This window comes from Syngnathus floridae, chromosome 11 (assembly GCF_059516105.1).
Source record: "Syngnathus floridae isolate MCC-2025c chromosome 11, RoL_Sflo_1.0, whole genome shotgun sequence".
Classification (NCBI taxonomy): Eukaryota; Metazoa; Chordata; class Actinopteri; order Syngnathiformes; family Syngnathidae; genus Syngnathus; species Syngnathus floridae.
Genome location: NC_142423.1, coordinates 9,364,620 through 9,390,176, shown reverse-complemented (window position 1 = coordinate 9,390,176; position 25,557 = coordinate 9,364,620). Strand labels below are relative to the sequence as shown.

Genomic DNA, 25,557 nt, shown 5'->3' with positions numbered 1-25,557 from the left:
CTCAAAACAAAATGACATCACAAAATGACAACAAGGTTTATTCTTCATAATAATTCCAAAGCAACCGACACGTCTCCCCGGAGTCTTTCCTCCTCTGAGTAGAACCCACACATAAAAAGATAAAAATCTGACTTTCTCCCTCAGGACGCCTTGGAGCCATCAAAGAGGAGTCACAAAGAAGACATCAGTGACTTTTTAATGGACAATTTCCCCTCGGGTTAAGGGGGTGTTGAAAAGATGACAGGGCGAGTTGTCACAGACTGTAAAAAAAAAGTCAGAGGATGAAACAAGTGTTAAGTTGTAGTAATAATAATGGTGCAAGACTTTCATTCAAACGTGAAATAAAGCAACAAGATTGTTTCATGTGGGCCGTCACATGTCATGTCCTCCCAATGACAAATACTCACAAATAAAAAGGATATTGTGCAGTACACTGTCACAAGGATCATCACGATTCTCTCATGCAACATACGTATGAATGTTAGCAAGGATACAGGTATACAATCCAAAAATATCCCTAAAAATTTACAAAAATACATCATAACACAATGGGTCCTCACAAGAACAAAAAAAGCACAATCCTTCTTCACATGCATCCAGACAAGGACAAAAGGGCAGACTGTCACAGGATATAGCCATAAACTGATTTAATAAAACCATCCGATGGATTTCCATAATAATTTGCTGACATGCACCAGGGACAAGGAAGTCAGGTTATGCATCCTAAAACGGTATAATCTCTCACAATCCTCTTGCTTTTTCCTTGACGTTTGTGTCATTTTGTAAAACAGCTCTTTATAATCCATATTACGTCTTTTTAACTCCCACAATGCGAGACGTTAATGTCCAAAATAGGGCAGAGGTAATGAAAACGACAAACCGAGGGTGATTTTTCATTTATTGTACATTAAAATACATTTTCCCACACTGGAGTGTTTACAAGTCGATGGGAGCACAGCAGCCATCGTTCAAGGACACAATCATCGAGAGAATCATAAACGTGTCATAGTCAACATCATCAATTCATAAACACATTAGAACAATATTTCTGCCATCTTCGCTGCCTACTTAGCATCGCACATTAATCTCATTTTAAATATTGAAACGCAAAACGGCAATGTCAATGAGGTGTCACCAACGCGAGGACCCACTTTTGTAACCTTTCAGTTCCAGCGTCCTGATTGGTTGAGCCCTGTTTTTTTTTTTTAAAGCAGACCAATGGATTGTACTCATCAGAAACATAACCCTGACAGATCGGTGCAAATCAACAAGCACAACGACGACAACAAAGACAAGCAACAATACAGACTTTGTCCTTTCCTGGTTAGCCACACAAGCAGGTAGAGGTGCAACATGACAAAAAACACAGTTTTGTTCCAGACTGGCTTAATGAAGGATGACTCCCCCCCCTCCCCACACACACACACACAGTCACGCACACAAATCAGCCAGCATGCTAGATTTGTCTGCGAGACGAGAGGTTCTTCGGACTCATGTGCCGCTTAAGCTGAATACTTGGAAGGAACATGATTGTGATTTTATCCCATGGATTAGCGGCGTTATGGCACCACTAAGCATTGATTCAACATAACCTAAGAGAATACGTTTTTCCTATAGCTCCATCAAAAACCACCAGGGAACGACATGCTGAACCTCAGAACTGGAAACGGAAGTCACTCCGAGAAAAGAAAGGTCCTGGTGGATGAGAGCGATACAACTCAGTGAATGTCACAAAGCCGAACCTATAAAATACCGTTACGTGGAATTGCAACTTGGATGTCCCGCACAAATAATGACTGTAATTTCAACTTGACTGAGGGGATCATCATAGGTTAGTGATAGACGATGCCACATTCCCGCTTATCTAGCAATTCAAGTCATGTGGACTGCATAGGAATGTGAATGAGGACTCCCTGTATGTGAAGCTTTTGTAGTAATTCTCAAAGTGTGTTGCGAAGGGAGCATACAGAGAAAAGGATATACATTTTTCCCTCAATAGCAGCATTGTTTTCTGGTATAGACACCTTCAGGGTGGACAGACACAAAAGTGCAGAGACAGTGGAAGGTTCCACAGGTTCGAACACAGAAAAAACTAAGAAAAGAGACAAAGAAGTCACCCGGAACAACATAAGCATTACAAAACAGATGATCACTGCCTGATTTCATCTCCAGGGACAGACCCTTTGCTTCCATTTTGTTTTCTCTTAAGTGACAGCCATCACATGTCAAAACATCACTGAGGCTCAAAATGGAAAAACAAAATAAGCAGCGGCACCATGTGACTGACTGAATTAAACCAGGGTGTCGTCAGCGTTTTGACCATTGTCAACTAGGACAGCTTGAAAAAAGATAGTTGCGGCCCAATTTTGGCCGCTCAAGCAACACTGCTTCCATTTTGTGTTGGATCTCAAATGGAGTCTTTTGATGGCGCAGACATACACCTCAAACGCAACATTTTCAAATTTTCATCAGACCGAGGACGGCCACGTGGATCTCTTAAAGGCGTACGGTATTAATCCGCAGAGGCTGCACATTCTTGCCGTTGGCGTGGCTCTGGCCAGGACTGAAATAAGGGAAGACCTTCATGGGGAATTTCTCACGGTAGGTGTACAGCCAGGACATGTCGTCGGCATTGTAGAAGATGAGCAGGCCTTTTGGGTAGTCCAGGTACACACCCACCTTCTCCAGCTTGCTTTTGACGTTGAGACGGGTCCAGGGCTCGGTGCAGGCGCTGTACTGGTTGCCGTCGTGCATGACTATGCAGTAGAAGCCGCGGCCCGGTTGGATCTGGATGCTGCCCTTGCGGCTTACCGTCTCGCTGGCCACGCCGATCATCCACTGGGTCTTCTCCGACACCATCACCTCCCAGTAGTGCACGCCGGACGCGAAGCCCTCGGCGCCCAGGACGGACACCTCCACGTCGAAGCGGCGTGGCGAGTCCTGCAGTGGCTGCGGGTGGAGATTCCCATAGGCCACGATGGTACAGTCATCGGATAGGATCAGTCTTTGGTGGGCCGTGATGGGGTCTAGCGTCAAGGCGGCGGGCACTGACAATTAAAAACACCATGGGGAATTTAAAATTGAAGTCAGTTGAAGGGATCCCCCCTACAGTTGACTTTTTTTAGTACCATCAACTGCATTTTGTAAATAAAAAAAATAAACTACATGAGCCCACTGTGGTTAATATAAAGTGTGTAAGTAATTTCAAGCTGAGCTAATTGAAACAAAAGACTAAGGGAGCAGCTAAAAATGTGAGCTAACAAGCAAACAAAGTCTTAACGTCAACTTCCTTGTGTAAAATATCATAGAAGCGCTGCAACCAACTCTCAATATAAGCGATTATATTGGAACAAATATTGTTCCTGTCCTGTTCCTGTCCTGGCTAGTCTAAAAAAAATAAAAAATATACATATATATACATACATATATATATATATATATGAATAAGCACGAATTTTCGCGTAATACCATAAAGGCGATTCTGAATACCATAAATGGAAAAGATGTAACGGTTGATCTGTCCCAAAAATATACTAAGAATTACAGTCCTACATACCGAGGCCTGAAACAGTGAGATAAAAATGCAATTTCGTAAGTTTGCAGAGTGCACGCCATGCATTATTGCAGGACCGTGTGAAGCGAGTATCATTTAGACAACCTTTTCCCTCCCTGACGCAGGGGAGTAAGATTTACGAGTGAGAGGGAAGATACGTGCTGATTATATGCTGTATACGCTGAAGGAAAACAGTCCCCGTTATCATTTTGAAACTAAGTGCACCCTTGCAAAAGAGAGAAGCTCTTTCAGGGTCGGGAAGAAAGCGTCAATATCGCAAAGGCGATGGCGGTGAGTACTCCGAGCTCAAAGATGACTGATGGCTTGTTATTGTGCGGCACACCCACCTGGCAGCATCACTTTGACAGAGCAGCGTTTAGAGACAGCCCAGAGCTATTTGATGTGCAATAATGTTGCTCAATTTTGCCAAAACGAGAGCGAGTCCAGCAGAATGGAGCAATCGATGCTGCTATGGGAATCGATGCTCGGAGGAAGATTTGATCCCGCTCTCCCGTGTAAATGTTCTTAATGAATGTGACTGACACTGAAAAGTTAACCTAGCAACTTTGCTTTATAAAGCGGAATCCGATATTTCACTTCTCTCACATTGTTGTGTGGAAAGCAATTGTCGCTGTCCAACAAGTCACTTGAGGCAATAAATACCAAATTATGTGTGGCAGATTTTTTTGTGACAGCTTTAATTTTGCATTAAAAAAAAAAAGCTCAGGTTAAAAATAGCAAAATGGTAAATGGCCGCCATCCAGCCGGCGGACAAAATGGAGCCTTTGCCACTTATGCTTGTTACAATCATTAAAGATTCACAAGTCAAAGTGTGTGTTGCGAGAGACACACGGGAATAACAAACAACAGTCTTGTGGTGAGAACTGCTAACCAAACGATGGATGAAGGATGAACGTCTTTGTTTCGTCTCTGGCAACCCCCGCTGATGGATTGGAACCAATTGTTCCATTTGGCTGTCAGTCAAGGACAGAAGGGGGAAAAAAAAAAAAAGCCTGGCCTCTCATTGACAGAATGTTGAAATAGGAGTACTAACACAAACTCCTCTGCAAATAATTCGGTGTTAAAAGTCAAGGTGAATAAATAACGCCGCCTTTAGACGGCTGTGGTTATAAAAAAACAAACTCCAGCCGTACCATGACTAGCTGAAGCATCCCTTCCCTTTGCGCCTGCTTACCTGGAGAAATATCCTGGAAGAGAGACTTCCAGATGGTGTACTGCAAAGGTCCCATGTACTTGGATGTGGGGAAGTCCTCATAAGTCAGGTTGGTCTCATGGATCTTCCCTTTAATCCTGCGACAGAAACAGATCGATGGCAATCTAAAGCCACTCAATTGCCGCTTGCTAATAATGCAGTGGCTGGCTCGACGCTGGGTGATTAATCTTGTCTGTCGGTGAAATGCCTCGCTCTTATTAGCATTAATTGACTTGAGTGACTGAATGGGGTTAGATGATGATGATGTCAACTCCTGTAGGACCTTTGTTAATTCTTGCACTTAGAAGATTCAGCCTTTCTGAAAAGTTTATATTGCCAGGCGTGAAATAAAAACCATGCAGTCTACGTATAGACCTGGCACATACCTAGTGATCTGCAACTCTTCAATAAAAATGATTCCATACGTATTTTGATACATGATGAGCGATACGATTCAAAGACGATTTATTTCAAAGTGCAACGATTCGATCCGATGGAATCACGATCTGATTCAAAATGGCACGGCTCAGTTTGGGAGGGTAATATGATTTTTTGATTTGATCTGATTTTTTCTGTCACTTGACAATATGAATGAAATTGTCAGGTGGTAACTGGAAATGTGGCATCTCCTTAAAAGATTATTGTCTTCCATAAAAGATGTTCTGATAGCAATTGATAGACAATTTCAAGAAGCGGTCAATAGCATATTTTCTCCTTCAGAGAAAAATAGAAAATGAACAAGTTTCCTGATTTAAAATGTTGAGTGACATTTAAATCTTACTAGCTCAAAAACTAATCTCATGCTCCCGAATGGCGATATGATACGGTTCAATTAAAACGTCCTCTACGAACCTTCCCAGATTAAACCGGACAGCTGCTTTTCGGGGACTAAGACACCATCTGTGCAGGGATTATCGGGATTTGTCACACAAACCACGAGTTGTTCCAAAATGTAAAGTTTTGTCAGGAGACTCTCACCTCTCGGATGTGATGGCCACGCCCTCGAGGAAGTCGTGGCGCCCCGTCTCGTCGAGACGTTCCTGCAGGATCTCGATGCCCTCCTTGACGTCGCGCAACTGCTGGCTATAGCGCTGGATCTTGTGCTCAATGTCGGTCAGTTTGCGGGCCGTATCCATCTCCAATTCTTCCAGCATGCTCTTCTGACGCTCGCGCAAGAAGCGGTGGAGGCGCTCGAAGGCGTCTCCGATGGTGGCGCGGAGACCTTTGGCTGACGACTGTAAAGGAAACCGAATAACAACTCACTCTTGGCTCGCTACAATTTTTGTTCAAAACACTCATAAAAGGCCTTCAACAAGACGATGCTATAATTCCATCAAAGACGAATGTTAATTATTGGGGTTGATTAAAAGGCTCGCACACAGTTTTCAAGAGCTGTGAGGAGCTGAACAATTTGAAGGGAGCAGCCGGTGGTAAAGCAGAACACTTGAGCTCCCCGATTTGAGAGATAAATAGAAAGATCTCAAAGAGAATGAGTCATCCGAGTGCTATCAACGTGACTCAACAAAAAAGATGTGAGGAGGTTCTCAAGTCTAAGCAGCAGACAAAAAAACACTTTATGAAATATTTGGTTAACAGATTTTTCCATCATCTTGTGTTGACTACCAAATCTGTTTATACAAATGCTTATATGCCGTCATCTGAACTTCACCCCCCCAAAAATAAATCTCTCAAGCATCCAACTACCGTATGCCTTTTTCTCTAACGTGTCGTGTGTCGCCGAGCCAAGTGTGGGCGAAAGGCAGACGAGACCCTAATTGGGTGACAGTCACCGAGCGGGAATCGATCTCACGCTGGCTACAAGAAATGTGTAACAACACGACACCACCGGTGACCTTCAATCTGGACATTTGTCTGGATGTACAATTAAATGAGTTCTTCTTTGAGATCAGGTGTTTGTCCTATGAGACACTCCATTGACACACAGTCATTGTTGTTTGGAAAATTAAAATCATTAGGGCCCTTTGTTGCACAAAAACGACTTATTCTCTATATCGTATCAATCGTTCCTCTGAACTTTAAGATTTAATTACAGTGGGCTAAAAATTCCTCTTTCTTTCTTGGAGTGGGGGCAGGTACGCTCTCCCTGGGAATCGCTTAAAGGCTGTGATTTGTCAAAGAGCGTGACAGTTATGACATTAGGGCGGGCTGCGCGGCAGTTGATGAGCGCAGTGGGCGGATGAAGCGGCTCCATGATCAGTCTCCTTGGCATGCTGCTGAGGTGCAGCAGAACGTGATGGTACCGAGCAGGTGTCTGGAAAAAAGGTTCTCCTCGCTTCATGCAGGAATAGGCACAAATATAGACTAAACAAGCGGCCCTTTAGGCGAGGACGGAAAAGTTCCCTAAATGCCTCAGACACAAATGTGTTGGTAACATGTGTGTGTTCCAGACAGGGGCCAAATCTAATTTGATTATCCCACTGAAGAGTGGATGAAAGGATGGTATCCCGCAGTTAGGGCACGTCAACCCAATGGGTTGGTGTCGCTTTGACGGGAAGTGATGCGATGCTCCAACTTGGCACAGCAGGTGCGCTGCAGCGTTTCAGTCTCTATGTGTGTAATCGAGTAGAGTGTGCAATGGTAAGTGTCACTCCGGCTCTCAAGAGAAGACGGGCTTTCGTGAGAAAACGCATCAGCAAATATATGTGGAACCACAACGTCGCTTTGGAGTACAAATGGTACCAGTCAACCAAAACAACAACAAAAAATTGAGAAAAAAAAGAAACATTTTTAACAGTCAACAAAAAAAATAAGGAAAAAAAAAATAAATGTACCATATTTTTAACAGTCAACAAAAAAATAAGGGAAAAAATGACCAGTTAACAAAAAAAATAAGGAAAAAAAAATTATAACAAATAGTATACCATATTTTTACTGGTCAACAAAAAAAAGGAAAAAAAAAACATTTTGGAGAGGAAATTTATTCTACAAAAAACAAGACCTAGACTGTAGACCTCAGAATCCTCAGCAAACCTTTTACTTTTGGGGCATGACTGCTTCCGGAAAGAATTATTTGGAATTCTGGAAGACTGGTGAGTGACAATAATGCACTAGCTAATGTTTTACGGTCTACTATTATTCAGAATCCCTTACTAGCATAAATGTGAATGAGAGGTGTTTGTTTAAGGAGGAGGATTGCTGCAGTACCTTGGTCTCAGTGAGTTGTCTCTGCAAGAGCTGCAGGGCCTCGGTGTGACCCTTCTCGCTGTCCTGCAGGGTGGCCAGCTGCTCCTTCATCTCCCTCTGCGACGCAACCAAATGACAAGCACAGGCCGGTCAGCGAGCCGTGGTCAAGCCTAGCAGACAAACGCTAACAGATAACAAAACAATGCTTGGCTTGCTCAAACGGTGCCTACAGGACAGCTCCACGGAAATGCTAATGCGTGGTTTCAGCTCAACTCTATGCTGCTCTGTTGATCCAACTTTGCATTTTGTTGTTCTTACTCGCTCAGCTTGGGCACGGATTAAAGCCCACAGCGTGAACACAAAGAATGCTGATGGAGAACCGAGGCATGAAAAGATTGCATGAAATCGCAAGGGACGTTGAGGAAAGCGGCTCTCATCTCTCGTCTGGGCTCACGCTGGCTCTGCTCCGTTATCCTCAGGTCTCCTCACGCAAGGAGCAAGACTCTGTGGAGGGCGGCTGGGAAAGCTGTCACAAAGAACGCAGGTTTACACAGATCCCGTAAAATGGCGTACACTCACATCTGAGATGAGCAGATGTTGTTTCGTTCTTGAATTAGCACCTGCTTGGTGTTGTTTGGCTCATTTTCTTGTTCTATCATGTTGATTGTGATGTATTTCATTTTCCTGGATGGATAGATTTAATTCAATCCTGTATTGAGTCCTTTACCCATCTCATGGCTCTATTGCAACAGTGAGTTGTGTTCTATGGATTTCTCAACCAAATATATCAGTACGGTGTTTCGAGTTACAAGTCGAAAGTCTTCCCATAAGCGTGTCAGGTGTTCTAGCCGCAATGGATTGTAGACTTGCCCACCTACCTCTAAGGAAAACCAATTGTTGGGCATATGGGTGGTCTTCACGTCAGCATCTTTTCATTGCAATGCTTCTAATTCAGGGTGAAACAAATGGCAGAAACGCCAGCGTCATCTATTTTATATTCCACAGTTGAGGTAATCACGCCGCCTGGTTGCTTGGCCCCGGTGTCACCTCCCTTGAACACTTACGGCAGCACAAATCGTCCAAATGGAGCTGTCGGCTAAGGCGAGAGGTGGGCGGCGGGAAGAAAATCACCGAGATACTCAGTTGAAAGAAATATGAGAAAAGAACTCTGCTGACAAAGGAAAACTATAAGCATTTAAAACGTGGATATTCACTGAGCTCAAGAGCTTGCTAGAAAATGAACCGAGATGCTGCATTTCTCCTCTCAAGGACACCAGGAGAGGAAAACAAAGGTAGTGAGTTCGGGTGGTGGAAGAACGTGACTCTCCATGTTAATGATGGCGGTGCGGCAGCTGACAGATTGACCGAGAAAATGTGCTCCTCTGCTATTATGTTGAGTCTGGTGTGAAAATTGTTACAGACCATATAATGGTGGATGTGTTGTTACGATAACCCCCCGTGAAATTTCAGGAAGGTCATGCATCTTACTGCTTACACCTCGGGGTGCCATGAAATTGGAGACCATCAACTTTGGCTTTGCAACCTAGCCACCGCTATCTGGAGGCTAATCCAGCAGAAGTGTTAAGAAGTCGAAAAGTCAACTCAAATATTAATGACCAGATGCGCTCTCAGTACGATAAAATCTTTATTATGGGAAAATAAATATGGTTCAATTTTTCAAATTTAGTCGTTTTTGTGCAATAGAAGAATATGCCCAGACTTTTTTTTTTTTTTACCTCTCCAATTTGCCAACATGTCAGTTTGCAGAACAGGAGTAAAATAAAGAGCTAATTTAATTCTGCCAACCACACTTGGATTGAAATTACAGTGAAACTAAGGAGAGACATGATTCATGACCCGGAACTAACTAAGCGGAAATTTCCATTACTCTCCACAGATAAAACTGTTTGCAAACACAGCCAGCTCTGAGCTCGGCCAGTGTCTCAGAACGCTGGATACACACACAACAACAAGGAAAACTTTTTTGTTTATGCGTATGACAGAAGCGGTTAGCCTCACTAATTTTGGCTATTCCAATCTTCATTAATTTTAAAATATTCATACCAGCGAGACCGGCGGCGAGGAACGGGAGCAGCGGCGCGCAGCTAAGCTTTATTTTTGTTGCCACAATGTTGCATCCAATAATGCGTCGGCAACAACTTTGTAATAGAGAAAATTTCATTTCTATCCTAACAGTCACTCAGCAACACGGGCACACTTGTGTTGCTTTAAAACACCATATGCGACGAGCTGCATTCCTTATTTGAATTTTCTCGAGGCAATATTACCAGGATGAGACGTAAAATCTCAAATTGTCAGATTGGATCATTTTGCGTTTTGTATGCATGACACTAATAATGAAGTCCTTCCCAGATGAAGGATGTCAATTTCCAGGCTCACCGTCATTCTCTCCTCCGTGCTGAAGGGCTTTATTCATTATTTATAGCGTCTAAAAGTGCACGCTTCCCCGTGGCTCTGCATTGAAAGCAAACGCAAACCCGCGCGTCCATCCATACTGATGCCATCTTTATTATTCCGGCCAGCTCCTGCAGGATATATAGCAGAGCGTTGGGTCAGCATGATGAAGAATCAAACAAAACATGCACCTTTGTAGGCCTGAAAAATGACTTTGAAAAGCCTCCAGGATGGAAAAATATGCTCTTAATATAATCTGACATCCCACAAACTTAATTCCTGTTGGCCAAAGATGAATGCTGCATAACTCCAACACATAAAGGAAATACAGCATATTTCATAAATGGACTATATCAGAAAATTGTTTTATCAAAATATCAAATGGTTATCAGTATTTAGTTGGATGACTTTTTAGTTTTACTTGAGTGATATTATTTAAAGGCCTTTTCACACTGCACTTAGGTTTCTTGGTGTTTGCCGCAGGGCATCTTAAAAGGACAACAGTTGTTAATCTGGCATCATTATGATAATTTGTGATTAATTGTGATATTATTCTTTATATTATTTAATCTGTAGTGCTATCCCAACTTTGAAGAGATGGCGATGAGAAAAGGTGATGCAATTGTCAATAAATAGGGCGAGCCATGCAAATGATGACTTGGGGCTCTAAAGCTCTAACTTGAAACGAGGAAGTATGCAAATGCGACACTCCAAATTGAAATAGCTAAAGAAACAACATGGCTCGGCCGTTTGAATAGTTTTGAATATTATTCATCCCTCAACTGTAAGGAATGGATTGTGGGATATCGTATCACGCACATAGTTGTGCCTTTGAGGTTGAACTTGTGAGTCACAAAAGGTTTCCAGGACTGATGCCACAAAAGATCATGCACTATTGTTAATTCAAGTATAGCACCTTCAGGAAAAAAAAGTTGGTCAGCATTTCTGTGCATTTCATTCTGTGCTCAACTTTGTCTTCCTCTTGGCAAAAAAATAAAAAATGCTGCCAAGGCAGACACTCGCATAGCTGCTGTGTTTATCAGAAGAACTTGTATACTGCATTCCACTCATTTCTCCATTTCCACTATTACTACAAACACGGCTGAAAAATGAAACCCAAACTTATCTTAAATTCACTCTTCAAAAATTTATCAATCTCTTTCTGAGCATAAGCGGCAACATCATTTCTGATGTTTATTTTCTCCAAACAAACAACAGAAGAAGTGGCTGGGTGAAGTCCACATGGAGATGAACGCACAACACTTTCATCTAAAAGAAAAAAAAAAAAAAGGGGGGGGGGGGGATACAGCACACCCTGAAAATGACCCCCGAGATATGTTTGACTGCCAGAGGAATTTCACAATCCAATGAATGCCAGCAACATCTTTTTTTTTTTTGGTAAAGCCTCTTAGGATTAGTCAGATCTCTAGTAGTCAGCATGTTATTAATATAAAACCATGTAGAATGTGTCAAGAACATAAATCTCCCGGTGAGAAAGTGTGATGGCGCTTCGGCCTAATGGAATGGATGCGGCCAAGGGGTCAGTGTACTCGACTTGTGAGCAATAAGCAGAGTTGGCTGACCTAATTAAATGCGCGCCTGGCTCTCCTATCGCTTGGTTCCTCCATCAGCCAAGACGTAATGAATAATTAATCAGAATAAATAATATTAATAATAATACATTTAGAATGTAGTTGAACTGTAATATAACGTCACATTGAGTTGTGACTTTTTATCATACACAATGAATGAATGAAGTTATATTTATTTACCTAAAGATTTTGGTTGCAGTCCTGAGGTACTACTGTACGTCTACTACAAATTTGTGACGCGAAGAAACCATTTTTTTTTTTTTGCCATACGAGAATAAAGTGTAATTGCACATCTACTACAGTAGGTGGCAGTGGTGCTCACACTGCCAGTGTGTTCAGGGACTATTAGCTGTAAGGAGATATAAATTGCAGTGAACAAACTCTTTCAAGACATCATGGATAAATATTTAACAAGGATGAAAAAAATCGAAGGAGATTTAAAAATCAATGTTAATATAGTTCTTTTTTCATAGGTTGATCTATATTTCATTTAATAAGGACACAATGTCAGGCAGAGGTACACTTACAACCATTTTGAAGACAAATGATATTCATAATCTAATAATTGAGAAGCAGTGAATTGGAACAACTTGGAAGTCAACCTGTATCACGACATTGGAACAAACATTGTATTTGCCATATCAGTAGCACATTTGTAGCAGCTAGCCCGACTCATTGGCAATAAATGAGCAATTACAGCGAGAGTTGATAATAAGACGCCGCTTATATTAAACTGCAACACACATTTGGCTTGAACCACGTCGCCGCTAGAAGAACTGCCTTGCGCTCAGACTGCTGCAGGGAAGCTCATTTGTTATACAGTGACACATTAGCAATAAGTCACAGCCGCGTGACCGCCTCCGCTTATTAGCCTGACCATCAAAACTAAATGGCTACGGCTACCTAATGCCATTATGGATAATAGGAAATAAAGTTTGAGGGACTGTAAAGCTCAACACACGACAATTAGGCCCAAATTGGTGATTGCTAACATAACTTGAAAAATGCCGACTGGACACAAAATGAGGTATGCTTTTGTCCTATGGATAGTTATCGAATATTGTGCATTTCAATTTGGCAATAGGTTTTTAAAGATGAAATTACTTTAACCTCTAGTGTTAGATGATCCCGAGTTTGGTCTCTTTGGAATTCAACCCAAATTTTGACGAGTGAGAGCCCAGGTAAATGAGCATTAAGGAAATATTGTCCGATATTATTGCATAGTTTTATCCACTGGCAGCATACCGAGAGCCTTTTCTTATATTTTGCTCGCCTCAAGTCGCTCTCGCCTATCAATGGTATCTTTTGCAATGGATCTCATTATTTTGTTTGCGTTTTATCTGAAGTGGTTGGCAAATGGTGTTTAATCTAAAAGGAGAAAATCAGTGTCGCTTCTGAAGCTGGTGATTACGCCGACATTGCTCCTGGTTATGGTGACAAGATTCCCCTGATTCTATAGATACTAAGAAGAGACTGAAAACGAGAAGTGTGGGAGTGCCCCGAGCTGTGCGGTATTCTACTGCAGCGGGACTCGAGCTGGAAACAGGTTGGGAGGCAAACAGAAATTGACCATCACTTTTCCACTTTGACAAAAGAGACGTTTAACAGGTAAACAACCTCCGGCTTCAATTATAGAGGAGGCGCTTGGGTGATTGGAAGCTCGGCTCAAATTAAATCATCTGCTGCAAATCACAGGGACGGGGGGGAATTACAACAGATTATAGTCCGGCCGTGCCCACTGCCAGGGAACAACGGTCTCTAATCTGTTTTAATTCCACAGCTAATCAAAAATTCAGCAGCGGCTCCCATAATCCCAAACAAAACATCAAAGCGGCGTGGCCGCAACTCACAAGATACATATTTATGTCCTGCTTTACTGGTCCGTCTGCCTGAAAGGGAGGCGAAGTGAAAGCAACATCTTTGGCTGTCTGCTCACATGCATTTAATGTCATCTGTGAGCTGCTTTCACTTCTGATCTGCATCACATTGCGTGGAGGGAATGCCTCAACACTAAGCCTGGCTTTAAGCTGTGGAACTTTAAAAGCACCGCACTTCCTCTTTCAATTACTCAGTCCACCGGGAGGCCCCAGACTTCAATTGTTATATGATTCCAATAAAAAATCACCCACAAAGTCTGACATTTTTGGAGTTCAACTACTCTTTTCTGGGGAAAAAAACCCATCACAGAAAGTTTTTGGATGGGTGAGTCAAAAACACAACAAAGTGACAGTATCACTCTGTAAACATCTTCCTGTTTCTATTAGACACGTTTTAATTTGGTGATAACTCAAATTATTATGCATGTCAGAATGCGCCACTAATACAGTACTAAAGTCAAAATAACACTTAAGACTTGAGTTGACAAAGTTTTATGATGTAGGCACACAAATAAATAACACAACTTGGAAGTCAACATGTGATTTAAATAACTCGGGAGGATCCACACAGGTTTACTGCAACTTTAAACTCGCTGCCACCTTTTGATCGTCAAATCAATCTTTGGTGCTTTCTACTAAAATGGCTTCCAGAGCACGTACACGTGGCTAATGCACTACCACGGCATTTCTAATGCCACCGATTTCTGAATCTCACTTAAGCTAAGTGCGGGCCAAAAGTAATCATCTTAACAAGACAAAATGTTTGATAGATGCACTACCAGCTCCACTTTCTCGGTTAAGCGCTTCCGTTTATCTTTTAATGTACCTACGATGCATGCGTAGATAAACACTCCGTCCTGTCACATGACTTCCTGTTATTCCGTTTCAGTTTCATTTTCATTTCACAGCCACCCCTAGCTCCACCACTGATTATGACCAATAAATAAAGGAGAAAGAGAGTAAGTCAGTCCAGTTTAAATAAAAGTGTATGTAACGTGTAATATTTGTACTTTATTTACCGTTGTTCCTGAATGTAATGTGTAATATTTGTACTTTAATTACCGTTGTTCCTTAATTTTGAACAGTGATAGATTTTTTTTGTTTTTTATTCTTTAAATCATGTTCGAAATACAGATCCATCCATCCATCCATCCATCCATCCATCCATCCATCCATCCATCCATCCATCCATCCATCCATCCATCCATCCATCCATCCATCCATCCATCCATCCATCCATCCATCCATCCATCCATCCTTTGTTTGAGTGTGGAATGTGTGTGACTTTGAATGTGTGTGACTTTGAACTCTGCCTTTTACACACATCCCTTTCTCCTGGCTCACATTAATCGCTCTGCAGTAACACTCCATGTGGAAAAATAATCATAGCAAAATACAGTGACATAGAAAATATTGCACAGCAAAAGCATAATAATAAAAAAAAAAATTTGAGCAGTGAAGTCGCACTGAGATTGGATGAATGTATATTTTTCCTGGTGGATAGGCCAAGTGTTTGTTGCCCAACCAATCTTTCTGATACCGTGTGACAAATGTTTTGCTTTGCAGGTTAGGTGGTAGATTAAATCCTTAGTCACCGAGAGCTTAAAAAAATGACTCACAGCGAAGACCGTAGAAAAAAGATGACTCCAAATGAACGAGAGGTAAAGCTGCTGGGGGAAAAGAGGGCAGGCGAGATGATGCGAAACCACAAAGGTGGTGGGGGCGGCATCTGTGGGTGTCCTTGAGAAGGCCTGACTCATTACTGCAGAGGCACAGCCAAGTGCCGTGGCGATGCTTAGAAAAGTGAGCGGCGGCCTGCAAGAACACTTCAAAAATATGACAAGGACCGCCCGGTCTGGCATCGATGCAGGTGGCAGAAATGCAAATGGGCTTTTTATACGTATTTCATGCGTCTGGCGGGCTGGTAATAGGGAACGGCGTTAATAGCAGATGACACGCAAGGTGCATCTGGATGCTTTCAATGGCAGAACGGCGTGGGCGGATTCATTTGAAGTCTCCAGCAGCGTGGGCTTTAGTCTACTACACAGCTGCCTGATGCTCTTATTGCTTCACATGCTGTCCACTGTATCCATCTACTTTCCAAATATACTCTAATTAACAGACGCCATCATGCATCTGGTTGCTTGCGGCTGTCAAGTAGAGTGTAAAGCCTTCTTTAGGGCAAGCAGACAGCAGGAATGCTTGGTCACACACAGTCTCCATCATCCAATTATGGACTGAGATGTTCATGCAGATGTGGTCATCTTTTGAAATGATTTTTATAATGGTCATGTTTCATATCTTTTTCATGATTTTTAACAGTGCAGTTGATAAAACGGCCATTAATGTCATGCAGGAAAATCACAAGTCGCCCAAGTCAGCTATTTATTGAACTAGAATTGCTCACAGTGTGTTTTAATGAGTTTAAAGCTTGTGGGAAAGATAAAAAAGAAAAAAAAAAGAAAAAAAGGTGGCTGCTTCTATAGTGCTGCTTTTCACCTATAGCAGGTTGGTCTGGCTCATAGGTTATCTGCACCAAATTTCAAATGGAAACCTAGCGAGGTTAGTTGTGCTTGACTACCAACATTACAAGTTTATAAAAATAAAAAAATAAACTCTACTAACACGGCTCCACAAACTCTCCTCTTAACTGAATGTACTGTGTGCACGAAGAAGGTCATGCCCCGAGGAGATCCGCACATCACATTCAATAGGTTGTTTGGCATTGACCTTCTCCTTCACAACGGAATTACTGGATGTGCTCCAAATTCCGGCCGGATATATTTCATATTTAGAGTTCTCACATTGAGTCTCCCTTCCTTTGAAGAGAATTCATTAGCGGGTTACACTGTGTCCTGTGCACTGGTATAATGTCACACTGATTACAATGTCAGACACTGCTACCTATGTATCATCATCTGACGTGCACACGCCTTTCATTCTAACAAAAAAAAAAAGCACTGAGGTTTCTTTGAAATGTAAAGTGCATTATAAATACAATTCTAATTATTATTATAATCAGCATTATTATTATTGCTGTATTTTTATTATTATTGTTTTAGTTTTTATTTGAATTATTATTATTATTATTATTATTAGACATGTACGTCAGGCTTTAAAAAATATTGTGGTGAACTAAAATGAACCACGTGGATGTTGAGAAATCAGTTTGTTGGCGCCACGCAAACACGGCCAAAAGATGCAAACCAGCGGGAGGTAAAGCCACCGCATGGAACACGTCTCAAGGGCCCGGCCGGGTCAGCCGAGTGACATGCCAGGCTAAGGAGATTACAGCGTGCTAACACACCAACTGAGGGCTGCCCTCTTTAGTAGCCACCGGCAAGCATAACATGTGGTCAACATGAGGGGGGAGGTTCCTCGCTAAACAGTGCAGTTCAAACAAACACACTTGCTGATGTTCTTCTTCTTTTATTAATGAGGCTTTTACAGGAGTAACTTGAGAAAAGCCAGCGCTTGCGTCATGTACCGACCAGCCCGCCACCGAGCTAGAAGAACAATGACAGATTTATTTTTGTTTTGTCTTGCTAGGCTTGCAAAAGAAGACTGACAATGACACGCGCCGGCGCAGCGACACCACAACTTCTCTGTGATTTATCTTGAGGGCATTTGTCACTATGTCTGTATTGTCTACTGTATGTACGGCAAGATATTTGTGGCACTGATGGAGAAACAAAAGCACAGGGAGTCAGTGCTTGTTGTAAGAGTGAGACGATGACGCAAGCGACGGCAATAGAGGACTATCGCCGCACACGTAACCCTTGTAGGTTTTCGGCTCTATGTGTACACAGCTGTCCCTTGCTCCAAGATAAATTTCTCCTTCAGTTGACAAAACCTTGGAGGAAAAAAAAAAAAAACTGACAAAAAGCCACACCATTTGACAGTGATAGCTTGCCACATACGATTTGGTAATACGATGAGGAAGAAACAACATTGCCAGTGTTCTACAGCCTGAACATGAAATTCTGGCACTTGAGTAATTGATTGTGCCGCGGGCGACCTTCTTAAGCATGCTTCTATCTGACACGTCGTTCCTATTCGCTGGCTGGCAGGGAGGAGGAAACAATAGCAAACCTTTTTACAAGATGGACCACGTCAAAGATTAATTCTACATGAGAAGATCTTCTAAGGCTGTGCTTTGGTGTTTCTTGGAGAATTCCCACTTGCTGGCTAAAAACCTCCCCATGAGATCCTGCTTTGATTTCGGTGCTCATAGTTCCCTTTCAACGCGGCAAATCTGGGAAGCCTCCCAGGCTTCGGCCAGAATACAAAACGGCAGATTGTTGAAGAGCTTCCGAGCCGCGGGACAAGCTGGTAGAATCCGAGGAAAGAGAAACATCACGTGTTGCGCCTGATGACTATCGCTGCACCATTTAACTTTTCTCAGGCTTCAAACACAGAGACCGGTTGCCATCGATATTTGCCGAGACGAGCGTACACGGGGGATGAGCATTATCAATTACCGCAGAGTAGGTTTCTTGATCGCCTGAAGGAGAATAGATTGGTTCTTTATTAAATGTTGATTTTGATGAGGAGTACGGGAGAAACCCTAGTAGTTAAATCTGAAATTTGCATGATGCATATGTGCTGCAAATTTACACCCAAAGTACCAACCATCGCAACCTGATACAAAAGCCATGTTAAAGAAACTAGAACAAATGTTGCTAATTTGCCTGGTGACCCACATTAAATCCCCAGCGAGCGAGCGAGCCATCACTGGGACCTGTCCCGTTTTTTCGGTAGAATGCCCTGAGCCATTCTGACATCTTATCTGCAACTCTTCTTTGAGGAAAGCAGTTGTTGGCAAAATAATTACTATCAAGCAATGTTTTCATGTTACATATTGTACAAGACATCTGCATTGAGGAGAGAAGAAAAATGACTTCAATTGATTTCAATTCACATTTCCTTGAGTCCCTCGAACAGACATTCTGCCCCATTTTGGATGCCTCGTCAACCCGAGATCAATAAAGTACTCCCTCGTTTTTCAAGCAGGTTAAAAACAACAAAAACTGTTGTTGCTGTAAATATGGACATTATCGATCACAGCCCGTTTGAGCTCCCTAACTAGACAAAAGAGTTAGAGTACAGCATTCAACCACTGGAACTTTTTATTCCTCTCTTCAGAGATGCAAGTAAATATTTTTTTAGAAGAAATAATTATTTACAATTTTTTATCTAGTTGTGTGTGTGTTTGTGTGACCAACCTGAATCTCCTCGTAGGCCTCGTCGATGGTGGTGACTTGGTGCTGCTCGTGGAGCGCCGGCTCGTCGCAGAAGAAGCACACCAGGCTCTTGTCGGTGAGGCAGAAGAGTTTAACCTTCTCGTGGTCCTTGCAGGGGTACGAGCTGCGCTGGGCGTTGAGAATGGCGTCGAGCGGGAAGGCCGAGTAGCGCTCCACGATGTTGGACAGCTTGAGGCTGGGCGACAGCAGCGGGTCGGCAAAGGTGCGCCTGCACTCGGGGCAGTCGCGCGCGCCGTGCGGCTCCTGCCGGCTCCAGTGCTCGGTGATGCACTTGCGGCAGAAGTAGTGCTCGCACCCGAAGCTGACCGGATCTTGGTAGATGCTGAGGCAGATGGAACACAGGAGCTCGTCCTTCAGACAGCAAGCCATTTGCAAAGAAAAGGGGAATGCCGCACCACACTCAGGCGCACTTAATCCTCACTTGGGCGGTTCATTGCAATGGAGGAGGACAATTTGGAATCCTTTGATTTGTCTTGAATAAAAAAAAAATAGAGAAATAAATCATTAATCATTAAATATGACCTCCAGTGAATGTGCAGTGTCATTTTTGTGAACATGGGATAACGTTTGGTGGAATGCTACACCGTAATCCGGCCGGTAACCTCGCACTAAATTCAATAAAGAAGAAGAGGAACTTGATACGATAAACAAAGGAAAACATTGGAGGACATTTTGTGTTATTTCTTCTTGCCATATGGCTCATCCATTGAGCAGAGTAACAAGTGGGAATCCCCCTACATGAGACTTCCACTCCAAAGTAGGTGTGGGAAAAGCATGGCCTGCTAAGTTCTTGATTCTGACCCACCAAGTAAGTATCAATTACTACTCCACCAGCTCATCTCCGAATGGATGCTCCTCTGATGTCACACCCTGCTGATCTTAGAATGAACACATTTAATTCGAAGGCACTTGCAGGTGTCAAAAAAAAAAAATCAACATTCATCACACTGTGCACTACTAAGTGCAGTGTGGGAAAAGCCTTCACAGTGCACGCTCACATTTTAATGGTTCAACATTGACTTCCACTGCAAGGAAGTTAATGAAGCGCACTTAATTGATTGCAAAATAAAAACCCTATACACTTTTTATTGTTAAATAGATGAGTTCATAATATTAATGAAATGGATTAAAACTGAAAATAAATCAAAATGCAATGAAGGGGAAAGAAAGGATAGTTTAGGAAAGGAAGATGCCAGGTTTAAACCAAGAGAGCATTTAAAATGTGCACCTGTATACATGTATTTTTAATCACAACTGTCCACATTCAATCTGCAGTAGTCTGCAGTGTCGAAGTTCCTCCCTGCCGGTGTCGCTATCTAACAAGCTGCCTTCTTTTCGTGGAGTTTATCAGCTTGGCTACATAACACAACGTTTTACATGCAGGCAGAAAAAAAACTGCTTTATTCCTGGCTCACTTGTTCACCTTTAGTTTGTCTTGTTTGAGGGTGAAGCAGATTTGTCGACACAAGCGACACGACCACCAGCAACAGCAGCAAAGGGGAAAGAGATGAGACCGGACAGAGACCCTTTAAATAGTCCTTTAAAAAGCTACGCGTAAAGCCGGAAATCGCAAGAGGTCACAGTAAGGTTTAAATGCAAAGTACGTTTGACTGCAAAAAGTGAAATAACTGCTTAAAAAGAGAGAGATTGTTGGTCTTACCAGGAGCTGTGAAACGACATCAGCAGCACCTCCGAGGTAAGTCTCCACCAGGAAGAAGAGCAACACACAGCGGCAACAAGCGCAACCAACTGGCCGGTAAGACGAGGGGTGCTCTTGAGGCAAATGTATTAATAGAAGCTAAGCAGTTAGTCAACTATAAATAAAAATCGACAGAAATCAAATTGTATTTCTCTAGTGTCTTTCTTTTTTAAGTAGTTTTGCCACTGAAGCGTCCTCGTGAAATGTTACAATTTAATTTTATTCTAATACCGTCCCTGAATGATTGAACGTTCCAGGTTTCCTCCACGTTCTCGTCTTCGGGTTTGCTTAAATTAAAATGAAATATCCAAGCACTAGAATTTTTTATTACCATGTCGATCCAACGGTTTAAGTTTTAAAGCATTTGAATTGAGAAGTGAAACAAGAAATCAAAAGTATTTAATGCGCATTAATAGTAAAAACAGAGCTGCTGTTTCTGCTATCATCCAGCAAGTGGCAGCATTATCTTACCAAAAGCTTATGAATGAACGTGCAAGTTTGGGTTACCTGTTTAATCCCTATACAATACATACAATAAATATATTCCACTTACATGCACTTACGCACGCACACACACACACTATTAGTTTTCTTCAATTTGGCCTTTACTGACCTTGACCATAAGAGGGCAAAAAGGTTTCAATTAGGCCTGATTGCTGGTGTGTGCAAATTCCACTTTAAGAGTCATTCATGCATTTTATTCCACACTCTCCTGCTCAGGCAACTCTTTTCCCGTTTCCTGTTTTGACATACTGAAGTCTTCCTCCTGTCCAAGGCAGAGCTTCAAGTCTCCTGGTGGTATGGGTGAACCTCCATCTCCTATGTTGAACGTGATATTAACGTTGACATGCGGACCGGCGCTCACAGGGCTGAAGGTGCATGAATGGACACTGGACCCTGATGGGGAATGCTGAGGGTGCAGGGCTCCAATGGACTCCTGGCTGCTGTGTGAAGAGGCAGTGTCGTCGCCGGAGTCGTGGCTGGAACTGATCTCGGTACTCTGCAGCAGGCAGTGTTGCTCCCTCGGTGAGATAGCCACGAAGGAAGTATGTGCAATTTGGACCTGCGGCAGGTGAAGGGACTCAGCATCACTTTCTTTCGTGTCCACAAGAAACCACAAAATGATGATGATGATGACTCACTTCATCGCAACTCTCATTGTGTCCATTGGTGATGTCTTTGGTATTAAAGTGTGCAGTGCCTAACAGTGACAGCAGATCACATTAAAGTAAGTGTGAGAGTTTTGTCAGCGAAACACTAAATGTAAAATAGTGTTTGTAGAGTGATACTGTCACCTGGAGGCATTCTGCAAGTAGTACTGGATTTACATATATAGCATCTAAGTTCAAGTAAGACACAAGAAAGGCAAATAAAAAACACAAACCTTTGGTCCAGCTTGTCTTATAAAGAACCAGGAGAATGATGGCGATGATGACAAAGAACATAACTGTCGCGACAATGCTGGCAACTGCTGCAGCTGTGGTAAACAGAAACAGGATGATTTCAACAACAAATAATACATTCATTTGTAGGATTCATAAATTAAATGATGAAATAAATTTTAAAAAATACTAATATGTTCTTATTTTATTACTTACATTAAATGTATTATTTCCCAAACCTTAAGGTGCATTTTGACAAAACCATGCCATAGACACTTTATTCGGATAATTAAATTGTGAAGAAAAAAAATTCTCCGTCAAGTCACATTTTCATAGATTAGGGCTCACGTGGTCACATACCTAGTTCACCGTCAGCTCCTGGGCTTTTTGTCAACGGGGATGACAATGATCCATCCAAAACAGCCTGTTCAAAGAAAGGGTCCACAGTCCCCCCTGAGACCACGCTCGTCTGAGTGTGTGGCAACGGACCAGGCTTGCACACTGTATCGGACGTGGAAGTGCCTTCTCTTAGCACAGGCCTCCCGTAACAGCTACACACAAAACACGTCTGATAAGTAAGCTGTGAAACTGACACACATAGCCAGAGGCACTTCACTCACTTTGTATGAGGCCGACAAGGCTCTGTGGTGGAGGACGTGTCGGAGAATGTCCCGTTACGGCACCGTTTGCACTTGACGTTGGAGTCAGCCGTTCCTGGAAAACACAGCATGCCATCCGATCTACAAGGTTCTTTGGTGAAGAACAACTTTCTGAGAGGTAGGGATAATCTTGACACCTGGCATAAAGACTCCATAACCAGCTTTGCAAGACGTGTGTTGATGACAGGCAGTGCAGTGTTCATCAGAATTCATGAAGCAGTACATGCCAGGTCGACACACACACTTGGACATGGCGCTGGGGGAGCAGGCGCTGGCAACCTGCAGGCCTTTGTCTTGGCAGATAAAAAGATAAAACGTCATACAATGTAGACAATGACAATATGGACGGGATTTGTCACGACTCACGAGCTTTGCATTTGGCGCAAGGGAAGCAGTTTGGTGCGTAGTTCCAGCTCTCCATATACTGCTCATGTTGACATGGCTCACACACGCTTTCTGATGTTCCGTTGCACTCGTGCGTCAGCCGCGAACCTGCAGGAGGGAAAAAAAAAAAAATCTTCCATATTTTATTATGTATTGTATAGTTTATTGCGTCTGTTGTATTACAATTTAAAATTTTAATTGTAATTCATCTACCACTAAAAACTGAAAAATTATTTTCTGTAGTACATTTACAGAATAAAAAAAATATTGATTTAATTTTACACAGGATATTTCACTGCATTTTAAATGTTGGAATTTAAATGTTCTGAAGTCCCTGAAAGTAGATGAAAATAAATAGTAATTTTAAAGTACTGTTAAAATATTTGTCATGTCTCTTTATATTAAAAAAAACTCTTTATTATTGGAGCAAATGAGTTGTAATATTTCATAGTTATATTGCTTTACACTTTATTTGTTATCTAATGAAAGCATTCCAAAATTTACCGGGAGGACACTTTTTGCAGCATAGGCCTGAAGCCTCCAACAAGTATTCTCGATCCGGGTTGTTGCACTTTCTGTTCGGCTCTACATGGTAAGGCAGCGACAACACCTGCTGGATGGAACAAAACGTCTTTGTTAACCTATGCAAACATTAAAATACCACTTAAAATGAAATACCTCGAAATATTTTACTTAAATAAAATAAATAATACAACACAATATAATGAGAAAATTTCACCTATGGGCAAAATCCACAACAAAATAAATCTGGGGGCGGGGGGGAAATAGATAAACTGTTTAATTTCACACTTGATGGGTGAGCAGGCACTCCAGAGATCCAACTATTTGTATATAACCCATATAATTTTTTTTATTCTTGATAGAGGAGCTTGAAACAGTAGCACACCATCTTACAAAAATAGCTGCAGCAACAGGCACAAAGGCGGCCTTTGTTCCCCACCTGAGGCATAGCGAACGTTTATCTCGACCATCTGCGAAGCCTTGGAAAAATGCTTACAACCGTATTTTCTACCTTACACAACAACAATATACTCACTGAAACATTTAGTTGACAAGCAATCATGCTGACAGCAGAGAAATTATCGTGTGACAGGAAACGGCGGCTGCAACTCAGAAGTATCGGTTTAAGGAGAACAGTTTTTTCTTTAAGGCTGAACAATAAATTTACGAAGACTTCAAATGTAATAAATAACCACCAAATATATTCATAATTAAAGTCGATGCTAGCAGCATTAAAGTCAATCAAAATATATCTTCATGATTAAGTCACCATAAAATCCAAATGTAGCTCATGTTTAACAACTCCAAAAAGCAAAACAAATTACACACCAACACTGACAAGCGACATGCAAACAAATGTAACACACCTTGAGCGTGTGCACACCCAGCATCATCATCAGCAGCACCAAGATGTCCTTCATCCCGTCCCGTCAGAACATTCAAGTCGGCAGAGCTGTGCGAAAACATCAGCGGTTTCCTTCAAGTGATTGACTGGAGGAAGGAAATTCTGTAAGACTGCCGCTTGCAAGAACCCGCTCTAATGTGTGACCCCCCCCCACCCCACCCCACATGCAAACGACACACTGAAATGACCAAAATGCAGCAAATTGTACTATTATCTCACAATCACGAATGCAGTGCTGCCTTGAGATACGAGTTTCAGTCATTCTATGACCGTGCCCATAACTCAAAACATTTAAAATCATCATTCCCCGTTGAAATGAGTAACAATGTCATTAATCTGCATCTTTAAAAAGAAATCACATAACTTTATAAAAACATGGGGTAGCAGTAAATTTAAGAATTAAACAGTTGGTATTAGCAGACTTTAGTCTACATGTGTTGCCCCACCATTTGTGTCCAAATCTCTATCACTACATGTCAGTCAAATTGACGATTTCTGCCAACAGCAGCTGGAAGTGAATCTCCTTGATCTTCCCAATTATATTCTAATTAGCACATTTATCATTTGATGTGTGGTTCAACGACAGCATCTGCAATTAGATGGGAAGTTTTTTTTTTTTAATTCTGTCTGAGGTGGCTAATGATACTTCCTTCATTTGGACTTCTCAGAGACAAAATAAACTGCAGCCCTGGCAAGATTTTTGAAAATGACTCGACCCACAATTGTGAAATGCGCAAAGAAGAGCACTGTGTAAAAATAGCTTGTTCTTTTTGTCTTCCGTTTCCACAGTGGTGTAATGCTCAGATGTCTGCTTCACATCCTTGAGGCTGCTGACATTCACTTCAATGTCACTGTATGGTACTGTTACATTTTAAAACATCTTCCTTATGTTTGCATTTCAGTTTGCTTAGCAGTGGTAATAGATTAACCTCAGACTAACAGTTTGAAA

The 25,557-nt window shown here is 42.1% G+C and overlaps 2 protein-coding genes across 4 annotated transcripts; both read right to left on the bottom strand.

The window, feature by feature from the left end:
- Positions 1-881: 881 nt before the first annotated feature.
- trim62.1 (tripartite motif containing 62, tandem duplicate 1) lies at positions 882-20,825 on the bottom strand. 2 transcript variants are annotated; one of them, XM_088390928.1, is made up of 6 exons: positions 20,719-20,825; positions 19,020-19,530; positions 7,932-8,027; positions 5,745-6,001; positions 4,749-4,864; positions 882-3,047 (listed from the first exon to the last, which is right to left on the bottom strand). In XM_088390928.1, the coding sequence occupies exons 2-6, from the start codon at positions 19,425-19,427 to the stop codon at positions 2,497-2,499; spliced, it is 1,428 nt and encodes a 475-aa protein (XP_088247054.1). In that variant the 5' UTR covers positions 19,428-19,530; positions 20,719-20,825; the 3' UTR covers positions 882-2,496. The 2 variants fall into 2 exon arrangements, with proteins under 2 accessions (XP_088247054.1, XP_088247055.1); XM_088390929.1 differs by lacking the exon at positions 20,719-20,825 and adding an exon at positions 20,482-20,707.
- Positions 20,826-21,254: 429 nt separating this feature from the next.
- Positions 21,255-24,713, bottom strand: tnfrsf1b (tumor necrosis factor receptor superfamily, member 1B). Of its 2 annotated transcripts, none has more exons than XM_088389780.1 (9): positions 24,571-24,713; positions 23,687-23,795; positions 23,165-23,290; positions 22,936-23,091; positions 22,760-22,853; positions 22,500-22,690; positions 22,142-22,234; positions 21,900-21,958; positions 21,255-21,820 (listed from the first exon to the last, which is right to left on the bottom strand). In XM_088389780.1, the coding sequence occupies exons 1-9, from the start codon at positions 24,622-24,624 to the stop codon at positions 21,455-21,457; spliced, it is 1,248 nt and encodes a 415-aa protein (XP_088245906.1). In that variant the 5' UTR covers positions 24,625-24,713; the 3' UTR covers positions 21,255-21,454. The 2 variants fall into 2 exon arrangements, with proteins under 2 accessions (XP_088245906.1, XP_088245907.1); XM_088389781.1 differs by having other exon boundaries at positions 23,687-23,792.
- Between the last annotated feature and the right edge of the window lie 844 nt (positions 24,714-25,557).

Excerpts from the sequence above, each read along its gene's own strand:
- tnfrsf1b (XM_088389780.1), bottom strand. The coding sequence starts at position 24,624 with ATGAAGGACATCTTGGTGCTGCTGATGATGATGCTGGGTGTGCACACG. Across the intron at positions 22,691-22,759 it reads CCTTGTCGGCCTCATACAAA|CTGTTACGGGAGGCCTGTGC; the intron begins GTGAGTGAAGTG and ends TTTTGTGTGTAG. Across the intron at positions 21,959-22,141 it reads TAAGACAAGCTGGACCAAAG|GCACTGCACACTTTAATACC; the intron begins GTTTGTGTTTTT and ends TGTCACTGTTAG.
- trim62.1 (XM_088390928.1), bottom strand. The coding sequence starts at position 19,427 with ATGGCTTGCTGTCTGAAGGACGAGCTCCTGTGTTCCATCTGCCTCAGC. Across the intron at positions 6,002-7,931 it reads GACAACTCACTGAGACCAAG|TCGTCAGCCAAAGGTCTCCG; the intron begins GTACTGCAGCAA and ends TTTCCTTTACAG. Across the intron at positions 3,048-4,748 it reads CTTCCAGGATATTTCTCCAG|TGCCCGCCGCCTTGACGCTA; the intron begins GTAAGCAGGCGC and ends TTTAATTGTCAG.